This window comes from Anomalospiza imberbis, chromosome 2 (genome assembly GCF_031753505.1).
Source record: "Anomalospiza imberbis isolate Cuckoo-Finch-1a 21T00152 chromosome 2, ASM3175350v1, whole genome shotgun sequence".
NCBI classification, from domain to species: domain Eukaryota; kingdom Metazoa; phylum Chordata; class Aves; order Passeriformes; family Viduidae; genus Anomalospiza; species Anomalospiza imberbis.
This window is the reverse complement of record NC_089682.1, coordinates 98445543-98464283: the sequence shown is the minus strand read 5'-3', so window position 1 is coordinate 98464283 and position 18741 is coordinate 98445543. Positions and strand designations below refer to the sequence as shown.

Here is an 18741-nt window from a genome sequence, read left to right as displayed (position 1 = left end):
TTTAAGTCTGGACTGACAAGCCCAAACCAGCCCTGTACAAACCAACTACACGCACATTGAAGCAACACTGACAAAAAATTCCACACAATTTGTACATGATTCTTAAAATCCATTTTCAGAAACACGGTATTGTGTACCATGAACAACAATCAGAAACATTTCTTACATTTAGATTAATTTCTGAACATTTTATCTTCGACCAAAATTAAGGATATTCGGATATATCTCAGCTTCCTTACCTACAGTTTATTCTCATCTGACATTAACTTATAGCTCGATTCAAAAACTAACCTCATGAAAAGGAGAGCTACATGGAAGCTCAGACAGATACTCTAAAACTTATTTAAATAAAGGTGATTTATATATTGCTATTGACACTTGAAAACAAACTGAGTATCAATGACGTTCCACATGGTTACAGAGTCAAGACAGTATTCCAGCACTGCCACTGCGATGTCCGCCCACGCTGCTGAAACAGGTTTTGAGGCACTAGCTTTACTGATATCTTTACTTATATCTCTACCTTGCCGTCTCCCCTTCTGTTTCTTTTTACGGGAGCGTAACCATTCCAGGTTACACAGGTTAACAAGTCCAGGTCGATTTCATTTTTTGCTCTATCCATTCGCTATTCATTTCCGATTTATTCCATTTACTAGCACCCTGCCGTGCCTTTTGGAGCTACATGGGCGTGTAAGACACAATTTAGATCAACGTCTAGAAGACAAAAGCCCTCCCAAATCCCTGAAGATGGGAGACAATTTGGCAGAGGTTTTAGGATGAGGAGGCAGCGCTGCTCAGATCAAGGCTTTCCCGGAACGAAATTCCGCTATTTTTAATTCCTTATGTAAACACGGGGCTGAAACTAGGCTGAGATCGGAACGATATTCCTCGGGGTGCAAAACGAGCTCTGCTCCCCACGGAGGGCGCGACGCCGCGGGCGAGCGGGGCGGTGAAGCTCCGACCTAAGCCGCGTCCCGTACACGGGGCCCGTCCCACGGAAGGGCAGCACGGTTTGGAGGGGGGATGGAGAGGAGGAAAAAAAAAAGAGCAGATTTCAGCGTAAGAGGGGAGAGCAAGTGGATTTGGGGGCTAATGCTAATCAGAGCCGGGAGACCGCTGCAGGAGGCCCGGCCGGCGAGCACAGCCGGGCCGGGGAGCAGGGCAGGGCCGAGCCGCATGTACCATGTATCCTCGTCCTCTCCGCAGCCGTCCTCCAGCTCCAGCACGGCGACCTCGTCCAGCACCGTGGCCGCCGCCCCCGTACCGCCGCCGCCTTCTTGCCCGGCGCCAGCGGCCGGCGGCCCAGGCGAGGGCTTGAAGTAGGCGAGGGGCTCCGGCGGGCACAGCAGGGTGGGCACCGGGCTGGGCACGCACGGCGGGCCCGCGGCGGGGGGGCTGGCGGGGCGCAGCCCGCCCGGGGCCGGCGGCGGGGCCAGCAGCAGGTGCGGGCTGGGCGGGCCGGTGGCCACCGCGGCGGCGGCGGCGCGGCTCCGGAGCTGCTCGTTCTGCTTCTCCAGCTTCCGCACCAGCTCCTGAAGCTTCTTCACCTCCAGCTCGGCGCTGACGGCAGAGCCGGCGCCGCTCCCCTTCACCTCCGCCATCATCGCCGGCTTCAGCAAGGCAGCCTCCATCCCGCCGGCCCGCTGCCGCCGCCGGCACCTGCTCCGCCGCGCCGCCGGAGGGCAGCGCCCGGCCCCCGGGGGAGGCGGGAGCGCCGGGGAGCGCCGCTCGCAGCGCCGGGGTCCGGCCCTGCGCTGCCCGGCCGACCCCGCTCCGCCGCTCCTGCGCCTCCCGCTAACGGCGGCGCGGGCGGGATCCCCTCCCACTCCGGCAGCCCGAGCGCCGCGCACACGCACTCGGCAGGAACAAAGAGCCGCCCGGCGCCCCCGCCATCCAGCCCCGCGGAAGGGGGGCACGGAGCACCTCCGAGGGGAGCCCCGGCTGTTTAAAGAATAGTGCCTTCCCCCCTGCACCGCGTCTCGCCCCGCCTCGCCCGCGGGCTGGATGCGGCCCAGGGCGCCGCGCCTCTCGTGAGCCGTGTAATTAGAGCCTGGTGGTGTCAGGGTTGTAATTATGCAGATTGAGAGTGTGAGGGGAATGGGAATCACAAATAGAGGCTTTGTTGGGCTTGAAAGGAGCTAATTCAGCCAAAAGCCGCCGTTTGTAGGTTTGAAACATGCTGATTCTGGGAGTTTTGGCGCAAAGCGAGGAAAGCGACGCGTGTTTGAAGTTGCGTTGGTGGTAAAGCAAAGACTGAACCGAGCATTGCTGAGAACTACGTAACTATATATTTGGTTACGTATAGGAGAGCTCCTGAGGTGAAAGATGCCCTCGTATTGAAATGTCTTTCTTAACACAATCCAGATACATAGGTGGGCTTGTAGCTTGCAAATCTTTGAGAGAGGGATGAGTAATGTTCACTTACGGTAGTGGTTTTGCGTTTTCTTTCATTGCCTAGCACTGTTAGAAGCCATTGCTTGTGTCCCTTGTGTTACCTAGGAGGTGAGCAGAGATTCAGTGTTGCCCAAAGCAGCTCAGGCATCACGCAATCCTCATTCAATTCATTTCTTCTGGCTACAGCTTTAGGGGACAACCTTCTAAGTGACAGTCCTAAGTCTCCTACAGCTCTGATACGAAATCAGGAATAAATCTCATGAAGTCAGGGCAGGTTTAGATTAGATATTATAAAATAATTCTTCACCAAAAGTGTCATCAAGCATTAGAACAGAGTGCCCAGTGAAGTGGTTGAGTCACCATCCTGCAAGTATTTAAAAGATGTGTAGATGTGGCAAATGGTTTAGCGAGGAGTTCGCAGTGCTGGGTTAACAGACTCAGTGATCTTTGATGTCTTTACCAGCCTAAATGATTCTGTGAGTCTAAGGGTTGTAAATTGCTCAGCTACCCACTAAAAATAGTTATTGCTCAGTCACTATCCAGTTCTTGAACATCAGCTTTGGGCAGAGCAGTAGAACTGTCAGGCACTGTTGCCTTCACCTCGCTTTGTTGCTGTCTCAGGTTTCTGGTATGAGGAGGAACAGACACTGACTCGCTGTTCAGGGCATAAGTCAACTTTGAAATCATCCAGCTCGTCACAATTTTGTCTCTTTTGTTTATAATCTGGAAACTTTCTTCTACATGTGCACAGGACAACACCACTATTTTTTGTCAGTCTTTCAAGCACTCTTGCAGTATAGATAATAACAACCAGTCCTGTAAGAATGACTAGAAAGGAAGCTAGAGTGGAGCACAAAGCATTGACTTCCAGATGATATAACTTCTATCAGAGTAAAGAGAAAGAGAGTAAATACAGCTCCCAGTGTACTACTGTGCAACCAGATAGCATTTAACCCAAAACTTGTGTCTTCTCTGTCCCTTTAGAAGAAAGAAGGGAGAAAATGTTGAGAATATAAAAAACCATCTGGCTCCAATTCTGCCATGTTTTATTAGAATGAGTAACAGAATCCAGTTTTCACTACTACAGATAGCTGTAATCTTTATTCCCACAAGGAAAAGGAGAATTGAGCTTCTACATGTTTAGTCCCAGGCAAAATATGTATCTCTCAGTTTGTTATCACTAATAATAGTACTAGCCTTAATTCTTAGAAGTGCATTGTTAATCCAGTAAGATTGCAAAATTATATAAAAAGATGAATTGGCAGCATATGTAATATTGAGTTTATTATACATCACTAGTTTACAATGAAAAAAAAGCCAAGAAGTTTATTATAATATCAGTGCTGGAGGATGCAATGAGGCAGTAGAGGTGCAGTTATATATCATAACATTTTTTTCACTGAAAGAATAGTTAGGCATTGCAATAAGTTGCCCATGTGGGTGGTGGAACCACTGTCTCTGGAAGCATTCAAGAGGTGTCTGGATGTGGCATTTGGGGATATGGTTCAGGGGTGATTATAGTGGTGCCAGGTTGATGGTTGGACTAGATGATCTTGAAGTGTCCTCCGACTTTGATGGTTCTGTGAAATACTCAAAAGAGATTCAAAAGGGAGGATTTTTTTTTTTAAATTTGAACCAAGGATGCAAAGTCTTTTAGTCTTGAACCAAGGACCAGCAAAAAAAAAACCCAGTAAATGGGTATCTGAAATTTTCAGTTATCAGAACAGGAACATGATGGTGTGGTCTGGCTATTGCATCACTAAAAATATCTTGATGCAGACACCAATTTGGAGCTGTTTGGAGATACATCAAGAGACACATTTGAAGACAGGGTAGAGCATGTAGCATCATAGTTCAGGATCTTAAGAGTCACCATGGGAATGCTTGTCCTCAGTTATGAGTACAAACAGTTGACAATTTTCAAATACCCTCTACTGTTTGTGCCACCTACACAAATGTTGCTTGCAGGCATTCATTTCAGAACTCAGTTGCCAAAGAGAAAAAGCTTAGGACTCAGCGTCATGCCCTAGCATGGGTACAAATACATCTTTTCCAGACAGATGCATTGATCATAGACATTATATCACCAAGAAAATGGTCCAGAGCTTGTCTCCTCCTTGACTGGGACTTCTGACGTGAGATACCCAGTAGTATGGGTAGAAAGCAGCTTGAAGTTGTGCATATTTCAGCTGCTATACTCACAGTCAGTGTGAGAGACTGTCTTTTTCAGGCATTTCCTGTACAAGTTGATTTAGTAAAGGGTAAAAAGGCATTTCACCGTGTTGTATTTGTTGCTCTATTTTAAGTGTACTTGTAATTTCACTAACACATAATTCCACTAATAACACAGCTTCACACAGAGGTGCTGGCAGATAAAATGTATGTTGATAAATACACTGTCCCATGGTTTTCAGGTTGATCAGTTTGAATACTGCAAAGATGATTTGAACATCTTAGTCATTGAAATAGTTAACCTAATTGTTTGGGTTTTTAAACATAAATTACTCTCCTCCCAATATTGATATTACTAATAAATTGTTAATGAGTTCCATTCAGTATGCCAGCAATAGATGATGAGTTTGATAAACCCAGAACTTTATCAGCACTTTACAAACCCCACTAAAGGCTTGATGTTTCCATTCTTTTTTTAAGGCATTGATAAAATGTGTCTAACACCAACCCCAAATATCCTAATGTGCCCGTGAAACCTGTTACTCCTGGACTTGAGAAATTGTATGCCCTAAATCAGTAGAAATCTGCTATAGAATGCTACTTACACAGTATCCTATGGTAGGAATTTCTGAATCAGTGTAGTTACTAATAGGCTGTCGATGCAGAGAACAAAGAAGCAGGAAGTCCACAAATCCCATCTGCTCTTTTCTAGTAATAAGCTTGTTGCTTTATGCTGCAATAGCTGCAGGCTGGATCTGCCTTTCAGGCAAGCCAGTAAAGAATTAATTGCTGTAATCCAGTCTGGGCTATACAAAAGATGTGTGACAATAAGGTCAGAGCATGGACAGCAAACTCCAAGTCGCGTGAGATTATTTAAAAGTTCAGTTCCAGTCTGAAAAATTACTGTGAAAGTAGTTTTATAAAAATAGAGCCACTATCATGCCAGCAGAAGTCCATCCTATCCAGTATTCTGCCTTTAGCAAGGGCTGATAGTAGCTTTGTAAGGAAAATATCTCAGAAACAAGAAAAATATTGAGGGATATTTTCCCTCTTTCAGAAGTCATTGAATCAGGACATCTGGATCATTTAATTTTGATAGCATCCAATGTGCAATAATATTCCATTTGCTGAGACCCATTTTTAAGCCATTTAAACATTAGGGCTCTACAACCCCCTGTGGCAATTAGAGCTGCAATTTAATAATGTATTGTTAGAAAAACTACTTCTTATTATCTACTTTAAATCTGCTGCTTAGTAATTTGATTGGGTGCCCCTTAGTTCTGGTTTTCTGAGAAAGACAGAATGATTAATCATTCTCTATTCAGCTTCTCTTTGTCATTCATGACTATATAAAATTTAGATACTTCTCTTCCCAGCTGACAAGCTCTAATTTATATAGCCTTATCCCCACAGAAGTCAGGCCAAACCTCCCATTGTTTCCTGTCTCACTCCATAATGAACGGAATTTTCTAACCCATTGTTTTCTTTCTATTCTCACTTCTTGTTTTCTCATACAGCCAAATGTTCTCAGTTGAAGAAATCAGCTTAACCAAAAGCATATTGGCTTCTTCAGAAACACTCATATATTCATGAGCATGCTCTGCTTTAAAAAATCTGTACAGAATCTCCTCTAATATATCATACATATCCATAGCTTCTGTATGCTGTCATTTATTCCAATTTGTACAAATTGGCTTGCTAAAAAAATAAGACTAAATGAAATGTAGTTCCCCAGAGCAGTTTTCGTGGTTTTTTCAAGGCTGATGTCCCAGCTAATGCTTCCAGTTTATTTGGCACCAAGCCTGCTTTGAACAGTAGGGTAAATGTTTGTGAGAAGCTCAACAATGTCCCACTTGAGCTGCCATGGAGGTTTTACATGGATACTACCTAGACCCAGCAATTTGTTATTGTTAAATTTGTACATTTACTCTGCATTATTTGAGCAATTAAACACTTTATCCTAAAGTCACAGCATGGATTCCTCATTCTCAGTGTCTCTTGCAAACATTTTGACTTCCTAGCTGTTGCTAATTTCATGCTAATTGACTTTCTCTTTTTTTATACTGTTTCCTTCTCTGAACTACCATGGTTCCTCCAGGCTTTTTCCTAATTTAATCAATATTAAATTGAAGTACATTTTAATCACCATTAGAATGGATTTACTATAAGAACAAATCCAAAATCGCATCATTTAAGTGAGCTCAAATTGCTCCAGTGCTTATGGCATCCAAAGATACTGTCTGTGAATTAAACTTTGGGTCTGCTAGTTTGTAGATCCACCTAGACAGAATTATCCATGACAGCTCTTGTTCAAGGGGTTGTTATTTGATTGTTATCAAATCACTCTGTAAACTTTCAAATGCTTCAGACCCCCCTCCCTTCCATCCCTTCTGTATATTATAAACTGAAAGCATCAGGCTGAATCTTGCAAATCAGGATGGGTTTCTTTCTAATGATCTTCATCGATAACAAAGACTAATTAGACTTTCAAAGAAGTTTGAATATTTACATTGTCTCCAGTATACAAGTATATTGGAAAGTATAATTTGGTTTACTACTGATGAATAAGAAAGAGAAGGTTGAGGGGGAGATGTTGTGTTCAAGGTTGTTAATAAATGAGCGGATAATCTAAAAGTGAAGCTTTTGAAACACTGTTTGAGTGTGAAGATCATAATGACAGAAATATAGCTTCTCTTCAGGAAGGTAAAAATCCATGACACACCTTCTGCCAGGACTCCAGATTTCAGCTTGACTTATCTTCAGGGAACAGTGGCAGTTGATTCAGGAAAAATGCCTTATTGCCTGATAACATCATCATACGGAATCATCTAATCCTGGATATGATTTTTTTTCTTTTTATTAATTTTCTGTCATCTTTACTTTTTGTCTATTTGCATATAGCTGGGGAAAGAGATTAAAGAAATTCATCAACTTTGCAAAAAATCAGAAAAAAATTACTATCCATGTTAGCAAGTCCATCATGTGGATACATAAGTGATTTTTACAGTTTGCAAAATGTTAGTAAGTGTAGGCCAACAGACTCAAGACTTTATGATGCTGCAAAGTGGTTTAGAAGTTAACATCTTAAAAAAATAAACAGCAATGTGCTTAGCATTGGTTATGTGATGTATGTAGAAAAAAATTAAAAATAATATAAAAAACCCTCAGTCCAGCAGTAATTGTGTTTGAGAAGGCATATCTGAGTGGCACCATGTCAAAAGAGTATGGAAAATTTGCAGTTGCTTGAAAGGCCTTTCTTGTGTCAAAGTGGGTGTGTTAGCTTTTCAGATAGGGAATGGTTGAAAAAAATAAGTACCTGAACTTTCATCCAAGTTCAGTTAGGTCAAGAAAGAATCTTTGCTGACTATCCTGAAAAGCCCATGTAATTTATCATTTATTTTTTTCTGTCAGATGGGATAGAAAAAAAGCCAGTGAAAATAGTGTGTAAAAGCTTGCATGTAAAAACTTGTCCTTGCACTATCTGTAACCCACTGAATCACAAAAGATACAATAAAATGACAGAAATACCAAGAGGGTAATTTAGGTACAGTTAGAAAACTTGCACCCAAACTTTTTTTCTGGACCCACTGTTCCATAAATTGTATAACTTGCAGAGTACTTGAGATCTTTGCTGCAGCATCACTAGACTGACATAAAACCCCTTGCCCTTCCTCCTGCCATGCCAGAACTCCTGGGTCTGGGTAGTGATGGATCTATCACAGGTGGTGATGGATCTATCAATCTTACTCCCTCTGGATCCCTTTTGTCCATCATGGAGATGTGCAATCAGTGCTGGACACACTTCCAGGGCTGGGGGAGAGCTGGTCTAAAATCAGTCCTTTCTGGGACAATCTGGAAATAGAAGAAATGCAGTACAGCAGAAGTATTCCATGAGTAAGTTCACTGGATTGATGAAGGGTGTATGAATTGTGGTATTACTAAAGGAGTGTATTCTTCTTAGCTAGATCTTTTCTTTGTGTTTGCTCCAATTTCATTATGAGAGGCAAAGTCCTGGCTATCTTCACTCCCTGTTTCATTTGTGTTTCTACTGAAGAGATTCTGATTCTGAATTAGAAGGCAGGGGAGTTTTCAAATAGTCCAGGTTATCTCCAAATTAAAACCCAGAAACCACAATTCTCAAATCATGTGCCCTCCTCTGACTCAGTATCTGGGATGTTTCTCACTAGAGTCGAAGAGGCAGAAAAAAACATTGCTGCTTCCTGGCTTTCGTCCTTCAGCTTTCCACAGATGTCAGTCATGTCAGAACTGCTATGCTTGCTCCCAGACAGAATTTTGCTGTGAGAAAACTGGTGTTTTGTTCAAAAGGCTTTTCTGTTACTTTCATATATGTCACTTGGGCAAACTGATAAAGTCAATGCTCAAATGCATCCTCAATCGTGAAAACAGGTAAAAACAGGGTTCAAATGCATCATCAGTCACATATTTCTGTAGATTTCCCAAATATTGTTTAGGTATTTGGCTGTTCGAAATTACAGTGCTACAAATACGGTTAGCTGGATTCTCATTCTTAATTCCAAGATTTGAACTACATACAGGGATAATATAATTCAAAGTTCCGTAGGTGGAGACTCCCTGGAGGAACCAGAAGATATGAAGACAGACCAATCTTTACTGCAATATTCATCTTACAGTCAAGGTTGACTATTAAATTCAATGGCACCATTATTTACAACACTAAAACTATTAAAATTCTTTAATTTACTTATTTGCATAATGCTTTAATCTTTTTCATAACATTTTCTCCCTTTTCTCCTTCTTTTAGTATTCAAACATTTGCAGAAATGGCTTGGATGCCAGAAGAAATTTGTCCTTTCTTTCCAGAATTGATTGTGTCTTCTTTTTTTCCTGAGTAAGTAGTTTTAAAATGTTGGCTGCCAATTGTTTTGACCACAATTGCTGTCTAAGCTTCCTAAACAGATGTCTGATGACTGCAAAGCAATGTCAAGACTCAGACAAGTGCTTTTGGCATGATTATATTCAGATATTGATTCTAACAGGACCAAACCAGTCACTTTTAAGTCCTGGCACAGCCTACAATGCTGTAGCTGTCAATTTATAACTGACACAGTTATAAAAACCCCATGAAAAAATATTCAATTTCCAAGCAGCTTTCTTGGAAAGGGAGGTAAACTCTGGATTTTTCTTGGGTCATTCATACAGGTGCAGCAGTACCACCCAGAGGCCACTGCTGTGCTGGATACTGCACAAACTGGAGAGAGTTCCTGCCCAAAAGGGCTCAAAGGCTGGAAAGGCAAAGAAAATACTAAGCCTTAGAAGAGATTATCATATAAAGATGTATTTGTAAAAATCTTCAGATGAAACTTCCCAAAATTTCATTCTCTCATTGTCCTACTCAAGCCAAATCTGAATGTAGACAGCCACTCTACAGACATTGAACTTGGCACTCCCATTTTCTGGACCCTGTTCCTCTGTTCAGAGAACATAATCTCCATGGTTTTACAAGGTGGTAGTTATTGAGGTGTTCAAGAAGGTCTCATTTTAGCAGATTGTACCAAACATATTTGAGAATACCTGCAGATTCTTCTCTCTGAAATGCAAGGAATGTTTGTAAGTCCTTGTTTTGCTGATGATATTAGAGTTGAGTTGCTCAAACCAGGCAAAGCACAAAACAGAAGAGGAGGCCTTTGAAGTCAAAGAAGGACCTTATCAGTCTAAGAACTCAGTTGTTCTGCATCAATTAAGCAGCTAAACAGCTATTTTTGTCGACAATTTCAGACATTGGCACATCAAACCTACCTATGTATTTAATCTCTTTATCCTTTGTCTTTATGGAATGATGGATGTCTCTGCTGCTGTGAAGAAAAATGAGGTGTTGTGGTGCAGTAGAAGGAAGAAAAGGAGGCATTTCTCCCTTGTAGTCTGGCATCAACTAGTCTGAAAGCTGAAATCACCTCCTGGTGTAATAGAGTAGCTACAATGAGCAATGTTCACATATGATCAGAGAGCAAAACCAACCAAGAAAGTGGGTACTTTTCATTCTAAACAATGAGATTATGTTAAAACATCAAGTATCAAGGAAGGCAAGCAGAGTAGCAGAGTTCTGACCTTATCATTGTGAGTAAATAAACTGAACACCTGCCTGAAGCTATCCCAACACTATACACAACCCTATATGAAGAACCAAGGAATAGAGGTGACCTATGGAATAAGTGCGAGATCCATTTGATGTTCTTTACAAGCCTAGTTTAGGAGACTCTGTGAAATAACAGAGAGTACATCTTGTCAAACTGACACGGATCTTTATTTCAAGAGGAAGAGAATGAGGGGACAGTGTTACAGATGTTTATCACTCTATCAAGCACTGATAGAAAGGGATGCTAAGCCTGAGTGTTCTGTGGGAACTTACACAGGATACAACAGAATATATTAACACAGCAAAGATGTTCTTATGACATTCCTTGTTCTTGTAAGTATCAGTAGTTTTGAAGCAATCTACATATGTAAATGCATCAATATGCATTATATGCATTATTTCACTCCTTTCCTCTGATTGCTTGATTCCCCTCCCCGTAGAGCAATGCACCAGCTTTGTAAAATAAAGTATCCATTACACACTGAAAAAATGGGCCTGATGAATCACAAACCCCCACATAATTTAGTACATCATCTCTCAATAAAGCTTTTCAGTCTAATTTAATGCATTATTGAAGATAACACGTTCATTAAAACAGCTGCCAGCAAACTCTTCATTTGGATTGTTTCATGGAAGGATTAGTCAAAGGGAAATGAAACACCACAGGCTAATGATATGCAAAAGGGACAAAAAACATTTAAGTTTTGATACATTGGTATTGAGATGTTAATATGATTTCTCTTAATGAGTACTGCTCTGCCAGATATGGTAAATCACAAACCTGGTGTTTCTTCTTCGCCAACTTACAATATATAATAAAAAATAACAAAAAAAACACATGGCAAAATTACCAGGGCTGTTCAGTGAGGATGACTTAATGAGCACAGAATTATTATTTATTATTTCTTATTGCTACTTCTCTGTCAGTGAGCATTTAAGTAGCAGATATTTTCATCCAGAGCTCCTGGTCTCTGGGGGAGTGAACTGAAATCTCTCATCCCCCTCAAACACTAGGAAATCCTAGATTCTAATGTGCTGGCTCAAATGAATGTCTGATATCTTCCATTGTAACTGGGCTTTAGCAATAAGTGTTGGTCTCTCAACAGGACCAAATTTGTGACATTAAAATTTTGCTAGTACTTTTTTAACTCCATTGTGCAAATCATTGTTTACTGGTAAAGCACAGAGCTTTAACAATTATAGTTTAACTAGGACATGTCATCAGCAAGAGACACACACCAGAAAAAAATATCAATAACTAAAGATTTATTAGAGTTACTGACATTAATTCATAAGATATTCATAACATTAACAAAACAAAATATTTGCTGTCTCATGTCTCCATTGCATAATCAGTCTGAAGATCCTTTAAGCCAGACAACTCAGCTGCAGACCCAGTGGTTTAAATTACACAGACATCCATACCTCCTGCCTCCTCTATGAAATGTGCAGTCAAGGAGAGAGAGTTTGACTGGGACAGCCACTCACCAGTCTATTATTAACCTATAGCTTTAATACTTTGCATGCTTTTAAGCTCTTGCCTAGGTCCAGCAGCCTTCAAACACTAACTCTGTCATGTCCCGGAAGTCCATTTAAACTGAGATGTAAGGCAGAAAAATCAGTTCTGAATAAACCATAATCTGAAGCAGCTCATGAGAAAGACTAGTAGTCAATACCTTTTTCTGTCCAGTAAGCTACTGAACTATTGATTATTTTAGGCAACATATTATAACAAAGCATTAATTCTTCTTTCAGTTTCAATACCTATATTCTCTCCAAAAGGAAAAAAAAAAGTTTCACTGTAGTCTCAAAGGAAGGAGTGTAACTGACATAGTGTAGATGTTTAGAAATCTAGAGCTGTTCATTCCAGGTTCCTTTGCAAACCATGGAAGTAAAGATGTACATTGGTTAATGTCACAGTAAAACAGATGTTTGCAATCTGACCAATTGAATCGCTTCCTACTACAAATGTCTGCTTCTCTATATAAAATAGAATAGATCAAGTAACTCAGAAACAGAAATCTACACTGTAGATGTATAAATTTAGGCAAGATGAATCCATCCAAAGTGTTTCAATAGTCAATTTAATAAAAGTAGGAAAGATAAATACAACAACATACTGTCATGCAATGTAGGTATTTCATTATTTCATGGCAACTATTAAGTGCGCCCTTCTTAAAAAATGGTGATTAAATAGTTACCAGAATTGCAAGTGGGGTAGTTCTTAAACTACTAAGTGGAGTGGGGTAGTTCTTAAAACCCTCTAGCAATTTTTGTCCAGATTCCTTCTGCAGTAGTAGAGATGCATTTTCCAAAAATCATTTGTTCTGTCTCAAACTTATCATTTAAGTTATTTGGGAAGAACCTTTCTCTGGAATTTGATGTCTCCCCTTGAACTGAAGGTGCAATATGAACCCACTTCCCTCTGCATGAAAAACAGTATTTTAAACTGAATAACTGACTTCTAAATGGCTAATCTTGATGAGGAGAATCCCATTCATGCCATATTAAGCAAACAGGTCTTTATATTACAGGAAAAGAAAATACAGCCCCTTCAAAACAAATATGTAGGAATGTCCTGGCATTCAGAAAATTTCCATAAATTATCATTGATTTTACAGATCTGATAAATATATTGACCAATATCTTGTTTTGCTTCCTGCAATGTGTGTATGAAAATGCATCAAAATTCTCATTAAAATAATTCATTTAATAACCATGTAGTAGGACTTCATTCAGAGAATTCCCAGCAGTAAAAATTAATAATTTCCCAGTGTTTTGAATTAACATGCCAATACAGTTAACTAAAAAATAGTAATTTCTTCATCATATGTTTTCTATGTCAAAATTAGTAGATCCATTTTTCTGCAAAAGAGAAAAGATTGGTCAGAGATGCCAAGCAAAACATTATGCTCTAAGTGTCCTATAAGGAAACTTCAGATTTCTTTTTTCTTTTATGGAATGTCTACTGAAGTCTGTCTGTCTTGTAACTTGATGAAATAGGATATGCCAATTTATTGTGTTTAATATAGAGATCCTTGGTATATCCTTCTACAGTTTTATAACTGTTATTATGCTTATTAATTTTCTAATCTGATTATTTGCAAAATTCCACATTCCCACCAGATTTTGCAATGAGTTAAAAACAAAAGTATTTTAAGAAAACAAATTTTAATATCATTTTAGTTAACATGATCTTATCTCAGAATTACACAGTTGAAAAGCATCTTATCAGAGTAATTCATCTACATCTCTGTTTGTCTTAATTTGGTACAGAGGTACTAATTTATAGTATTGTGAAATAGTAATTGCCATGAAGTGAGAAGACTTAAAATCTAGCAACTTCTAGAAAAATTAATAAAACAAAATGTTCATTTGTCCTTGCCTTGCACATTTTTTTACTCACTTTGCTCCTCACAAAGGTAAGAATCATAATCACATGTAATATCTTCATCATGATTTCACTGATTTTGTATCTTCTCTCTACTGGTCACAATTACACCACTCGGTGAAAATACCTCTGCATCCTGGCTTATTTGTTTCATTAGGACAATCTGACTCTCAGATGGCCTTGCTATTTGCTCTCACTTCCAAGGCAAGGTGCCTTTGCCCCCCTCTAGGTGTCTCTATTGATTGCACGCATACAACTCTACAGAGAGACCTGAAGAGATGAACTTGCAATGTGACCAAGATCTCCCTCACAGACAGAGGATAATTGTGTCTAGAACCTGGGGTTGGATATCATCCTAAGCACCCAGATTTACTGAAGTAGATGCTTTGAAAAGGTTTAAGTACACAGAAATTATCAAAAGCAACAGCTGTGTTGTCATATATTGAAGTCTTTTGAATGAAGTTCACAAAATGGTTTTTCCCACCTTCAGTATTATACGTCTTGTGCCTTACCTTTAACTTTGGAATAACAGGGTTCACAGTGCACAGTTTGTTTGTAAATCCAAATGCTGTCTCCTGCTTTTAGATCTTCCAGAGGTCTCCTACATACTTCACACTTCAACACACAAGTCAAAGAGTGAAGAAAAATTAAAATGAAACATTTCTCTAATACTCTTACCCAGCATGCTTTCCTTTAGGAAACAAGCAACTCCAGACAAGAATTGGAGTTATTAGTACTGCAATATAAAAAATGAACTCTGAAAGAGTAGTTTTAGAGAACAAGAAGTTACATATCTGACTATGACACTTTTAGATATCTAAAAATCAGATACCAGTGTCTTGACTGGTTGCCTAGGTACTCATAATACTCAACAACCCTGTCCTTTCCCCAGACATTTCCAAAGGGTACTTTTACTTTCTCTGTTTTAGATTAGGGGTTTATCCTACAATAAGATGAATCACCATTTTGAGATCCTTTTCTTTCCTTCACTGAATAAAGGGAGAATGATCACACATTCTCATCTAATTCAGAGTAGATCTTAAAGAATCTAGACCTGCTCATTTCAGAATATTTTATGACCCTTTATCTTAACTATGTTTCCCATTTTTGCAGTATCTGGACACTGCTTTCACAAATGTCTCAAAAAAGCTAATTTTTTTGGGATAGAGAAGCATTGCCTATGTTTCACATATGAAAATGCACAGATACACACAGAGGCTGACTTACCGAGATCACAAGGAAAGTCTAGAGTGTATCAAGAAGCATGGTAATCTGATGCAGAAACTAGGATCTTGATACCCAGATAATTTTATTATTTATTTTAATCTGATAAAAGAATAGTAAATTCTGGTTTCTTTGATATTTTATACACTGATAAGTTAAAATCAGCATTAGTATTAAGGTACTATTAAAAAAATCTGTTGTCTTCACTGATTTTATATTTCTTTGTTTAAATTAGCAAAAGGGTGGCTATGTCTTCAAAGCTCTGATCACCAATATTAGCTAGAATTTTTACACAGAGAAAAAAAATCTAAAATTTGGATTATTTAATTAATGTACTTCTGGTAGATACCTTTACAAGGAAATTAAGATGGTGTACTGCTGTCAGCTATGTGCAAATCTCTAATGGATACAGGGTATTTGTAAGGAGCTAAATGAATATTAGTTATAAGAAATTGCACTATTTAGCTAAATACATAACTGCAAGCATGAACCACAGACCTACATCAATTGTTTAATTTTTTTGCCAATGCTTTCATAAGTTTGCAGTTATACAAAAATTAAGCTGAATATTCCTGGCCAGACAGGTCCCCATTTGATAGTAGGTAACAAAAAACCATAGTTTAAAAAGAAACATAAGTATTTAACAGATTATTCAGCCACTACCAACATGTTAATAATCCTAATGAAAAGCCTATTCTTCTTTACGTGGGTTGATCTGTCTAAAAGGAATGGAAGCAGACCAGAACTTATATTTACTCGCAATAATAGTATTGAGGATGTATTACATACTAGTTCCCATGGAAGAAAACGTTTTTCTGGTGCTCAGAGAGCTCAGAAAGTCCACAGTAAACAAAAAGCACGTGCAGCTTCATACATGTGAAGTGCAACCTTACTGCTGTATTCTGATTTGTGTTACTTTTCATGTAGTAAATAGGGACAAGAGCTGCTGTCAGAAGCAGAAGTAAAAGCTGTGCAGGACTGGGCAGAAGTATGACCTATGCTAATGCAGTGACTTTACTGAGTATTGTTTGTTAGAACAACAAACTCTGTGTGTAGATGCAAGCGGAAATAAGACAAATGAGACAGAAAGAAAACAGACTATGGGACTGAGCATTGCCAGGCATACCCTGAGAAAAGTTTAAGAGTGAATTTTAGGCTGAGGCCTAGGGTTTGAAATTACAAACAAAAGAGAAATTTCTTTTGTGCTTTCATTCTTAATGGAAATCGAAAAAAATTACCTACTTTTTAATAAATAAGACTGTTTTAGATGTCAATAAAGAAGACCTAAAAAACTTCATAAAAAAGAGAATAAAATTTTACAACATGAAGTGTAAGTTTATATAATTCACTGTATCAGACTTGAAGTGAAGGCTTATAAATGTGCGGTACTCTAAGAATACGTTCAGCTGCATCCTTCATCCTGTTTATGGTTGCAAAGGAGAAGAAGCAAGGAGGAGAGTAGAGGGAGAAGGAGAGAGGGGGGGTCGGAAGAAAAAGGAAGGGATTGTGTAGGGGAGGGAAACAGAGAGATTAGTATTTCCTACATTAATCTTCTCCAGTCTCAAGACTTCTTATTCTCACAGGTGGAGAGGCCTAAGGCCTAAATAATCTCTTATTATATGTGTACTATAATGCAGGTATTACAATCAAATTTTATTTCTTGATAGCAGGTGAAATCTTCTTACCTTGAAGCAAGTGGAATGACAGTAAATTTGCAAGGCATCTAAGATCATTTTGGCATCTATGCCCAAGGGCTTCCTGCAGTATGTACATATATCTTTTCCAATTATACTCCTGTGTATATAATATAACATCAGCTGTCAGAAAAAGAGCTGCCATTGAAATCTCAAGCAGAAAACTGATAAGGTTAGCACACTGCATGGGAAAGACATTTGTATACTGTACAATGGCCATAATGGAAAATTTTCATTTGTGTATTCTCTCCATTCCAGTTGACAGGTGTCATGCACGTGCTCCTGTGATGGGCAAATTTCTGAGCTTAATTGTCAAGTAGCAAAAATACCTTGGTAGAAAGAATGGTCTTCTCTGATCAACTAATCAACCAATTAAGCTGCTGAATGTCTGGGAGCATGTATACTAAACAGGGATAAGGTGGAGGGGAATGATTTTAATGTTTTAATCTCAAAAGTAAACTGGTAGTTGAATTCAAACTGCCATAATTTGATCAGTCTGGTTCACAGAATTCTCTGTGATGCAGAGGTGCCTGAAAACCTTTTTGACTTTCTGCACTGCAGACAGAACTCATACCTTGATGGCAGTTATAGCGGATTCATGTATAGAACAGCCTACAATAATATTTTTTAAAATTTAAAACAATATGATGATAATATTTTTTAAAGTTTTCTCAGCTTTTGCTGCACTCCTATGTGACATCGCTCTGTACTTTGTCTAGATACAACTGTTGGTGTTGTTTTAGCATTACAAAATCAAAGGCTCTTGCTCTTTGCCTATCAGTGACAAACTGCTGTACTAATATTTAATCATCCCCAGAGTTCCTTATCCTTTTGTTGGAAAGGATACAAGTTTTTCTGATGAGGTATTTCCAGGTAGTAGGGCTGTCCAAATTGAATTGAAAATAGTGGGCACTTCTAACTGCTTTTTCCCCATGAGGTAAGTTATTACAGATTGAGCAAATATCCTGCTTATATTTGGGAATGTCTTACTGGTGTGAAAAGATAGTTTTCAACAGCACTGTCATGTGAACCTGTTCCTCCATGCTTGTACATAAATTTGGTCATTACTATTCTCACAAAGGAAGGAAATTTTGAAGGGTATACAGCTGCCTGAGATAGAAACCTACAGAATCAAAAAGCCAACTCTGTCACTTAAGGCATTGGCTCTTGTTTTTATAGATATTTTAAAATGTCAGCTGTGACAAGCCTAACATAATATTAGGCTGCTGAACTGTGGTCATGATTTGATGGCAAGATCTCACTGAAAGAGACCTTTGTATGAAAAGCTGTCTCATGATGGTGACTTCCAGGGCTCTCTTTTGTCTGAAGACTTGAATGCTTATGTAAATGTCTGTGTCCTTTGGTACTCTACAATGTCATTAATGTGTACTTACCGATCAGAAGTAGAATAAACAGTTTTGATAGTATTTCCAGTTATATTTTCTTCATAGGCACTAAGTGATGATTTGCTGTGAAGAAGAGAGTGCATAGCTATCACTAAACAGTACTACATTTTTTTAAGACTTCACTGCATTGATGATAATATGCAAAATAAACTAAGACAACACGTTTGAAAAAAATTCATACTTGGTGATGGGTTCTTTTTCTGTTTTTTTTCATAACCATCAAGAATAATATATCAAATAATGTGTAAATTAGTAATACAGTAATATTTGTAATATAGTGTCCTTAGACTGTGTTCTATTTTTGAATGATTCTTCAGCACTTCAAAATTAAATCCACAAGCCCAT

At 39.1% G+C, this 18741-nt stretch overlaps 2 protein-coding genes across 8 annotated transcripts in view; both read right to left on the bottom strand.

The window, feature by feature from the left end:
- SLAIN1 (SLAIN motif family member 1) overlaps positions 1-2193 on the bottom strand; it is a 45732-nt gene extending 43539 nt beyond the window's left edge. The window contains 2 exon segments of the mRNA XM_068182408.1: positions 1183-2084; positions 2086-2193. Coding sequence (XP_068038509.1) covers positions 1183-2084; positions 2086-2178 — 995 coding nt within the window. The 5' untranslated portion in view covers positions 2179-2193.
- A 10911-nt stretch (positions 2194-13104) lies between these two features.
- SCEL (sciellin) overlaps positions 13105-18741 on the bottom strand; it is a 138141-nt gene continuing 132504 nt past the window's right edge. For all 7 annotated transcript variants that reach the window (XM_068182410.1, XM_068182412.1, XM_068182415.1 and 4 more), the window contains 4 exons: positions 18385-18459; positions 16982-17090; positions 14585-14687; positions 13105-13546 (listed from right to left, as the gene is read on the bottom strand). In XM_068182410.1, the coding sequence (XP_068038511.1) occupies positions 13530-13546; positions 14585-14687; positions 16982-17090; positions 18385-18459 (304 nt within the window). In that variant the 3' untranslated portion in view covers positions 13105-13529. The remainder of the gene's footprint in view (positions 13547-14584; positions 14688-16981; positions 17091-18384; positions 18460-18741) is intronic.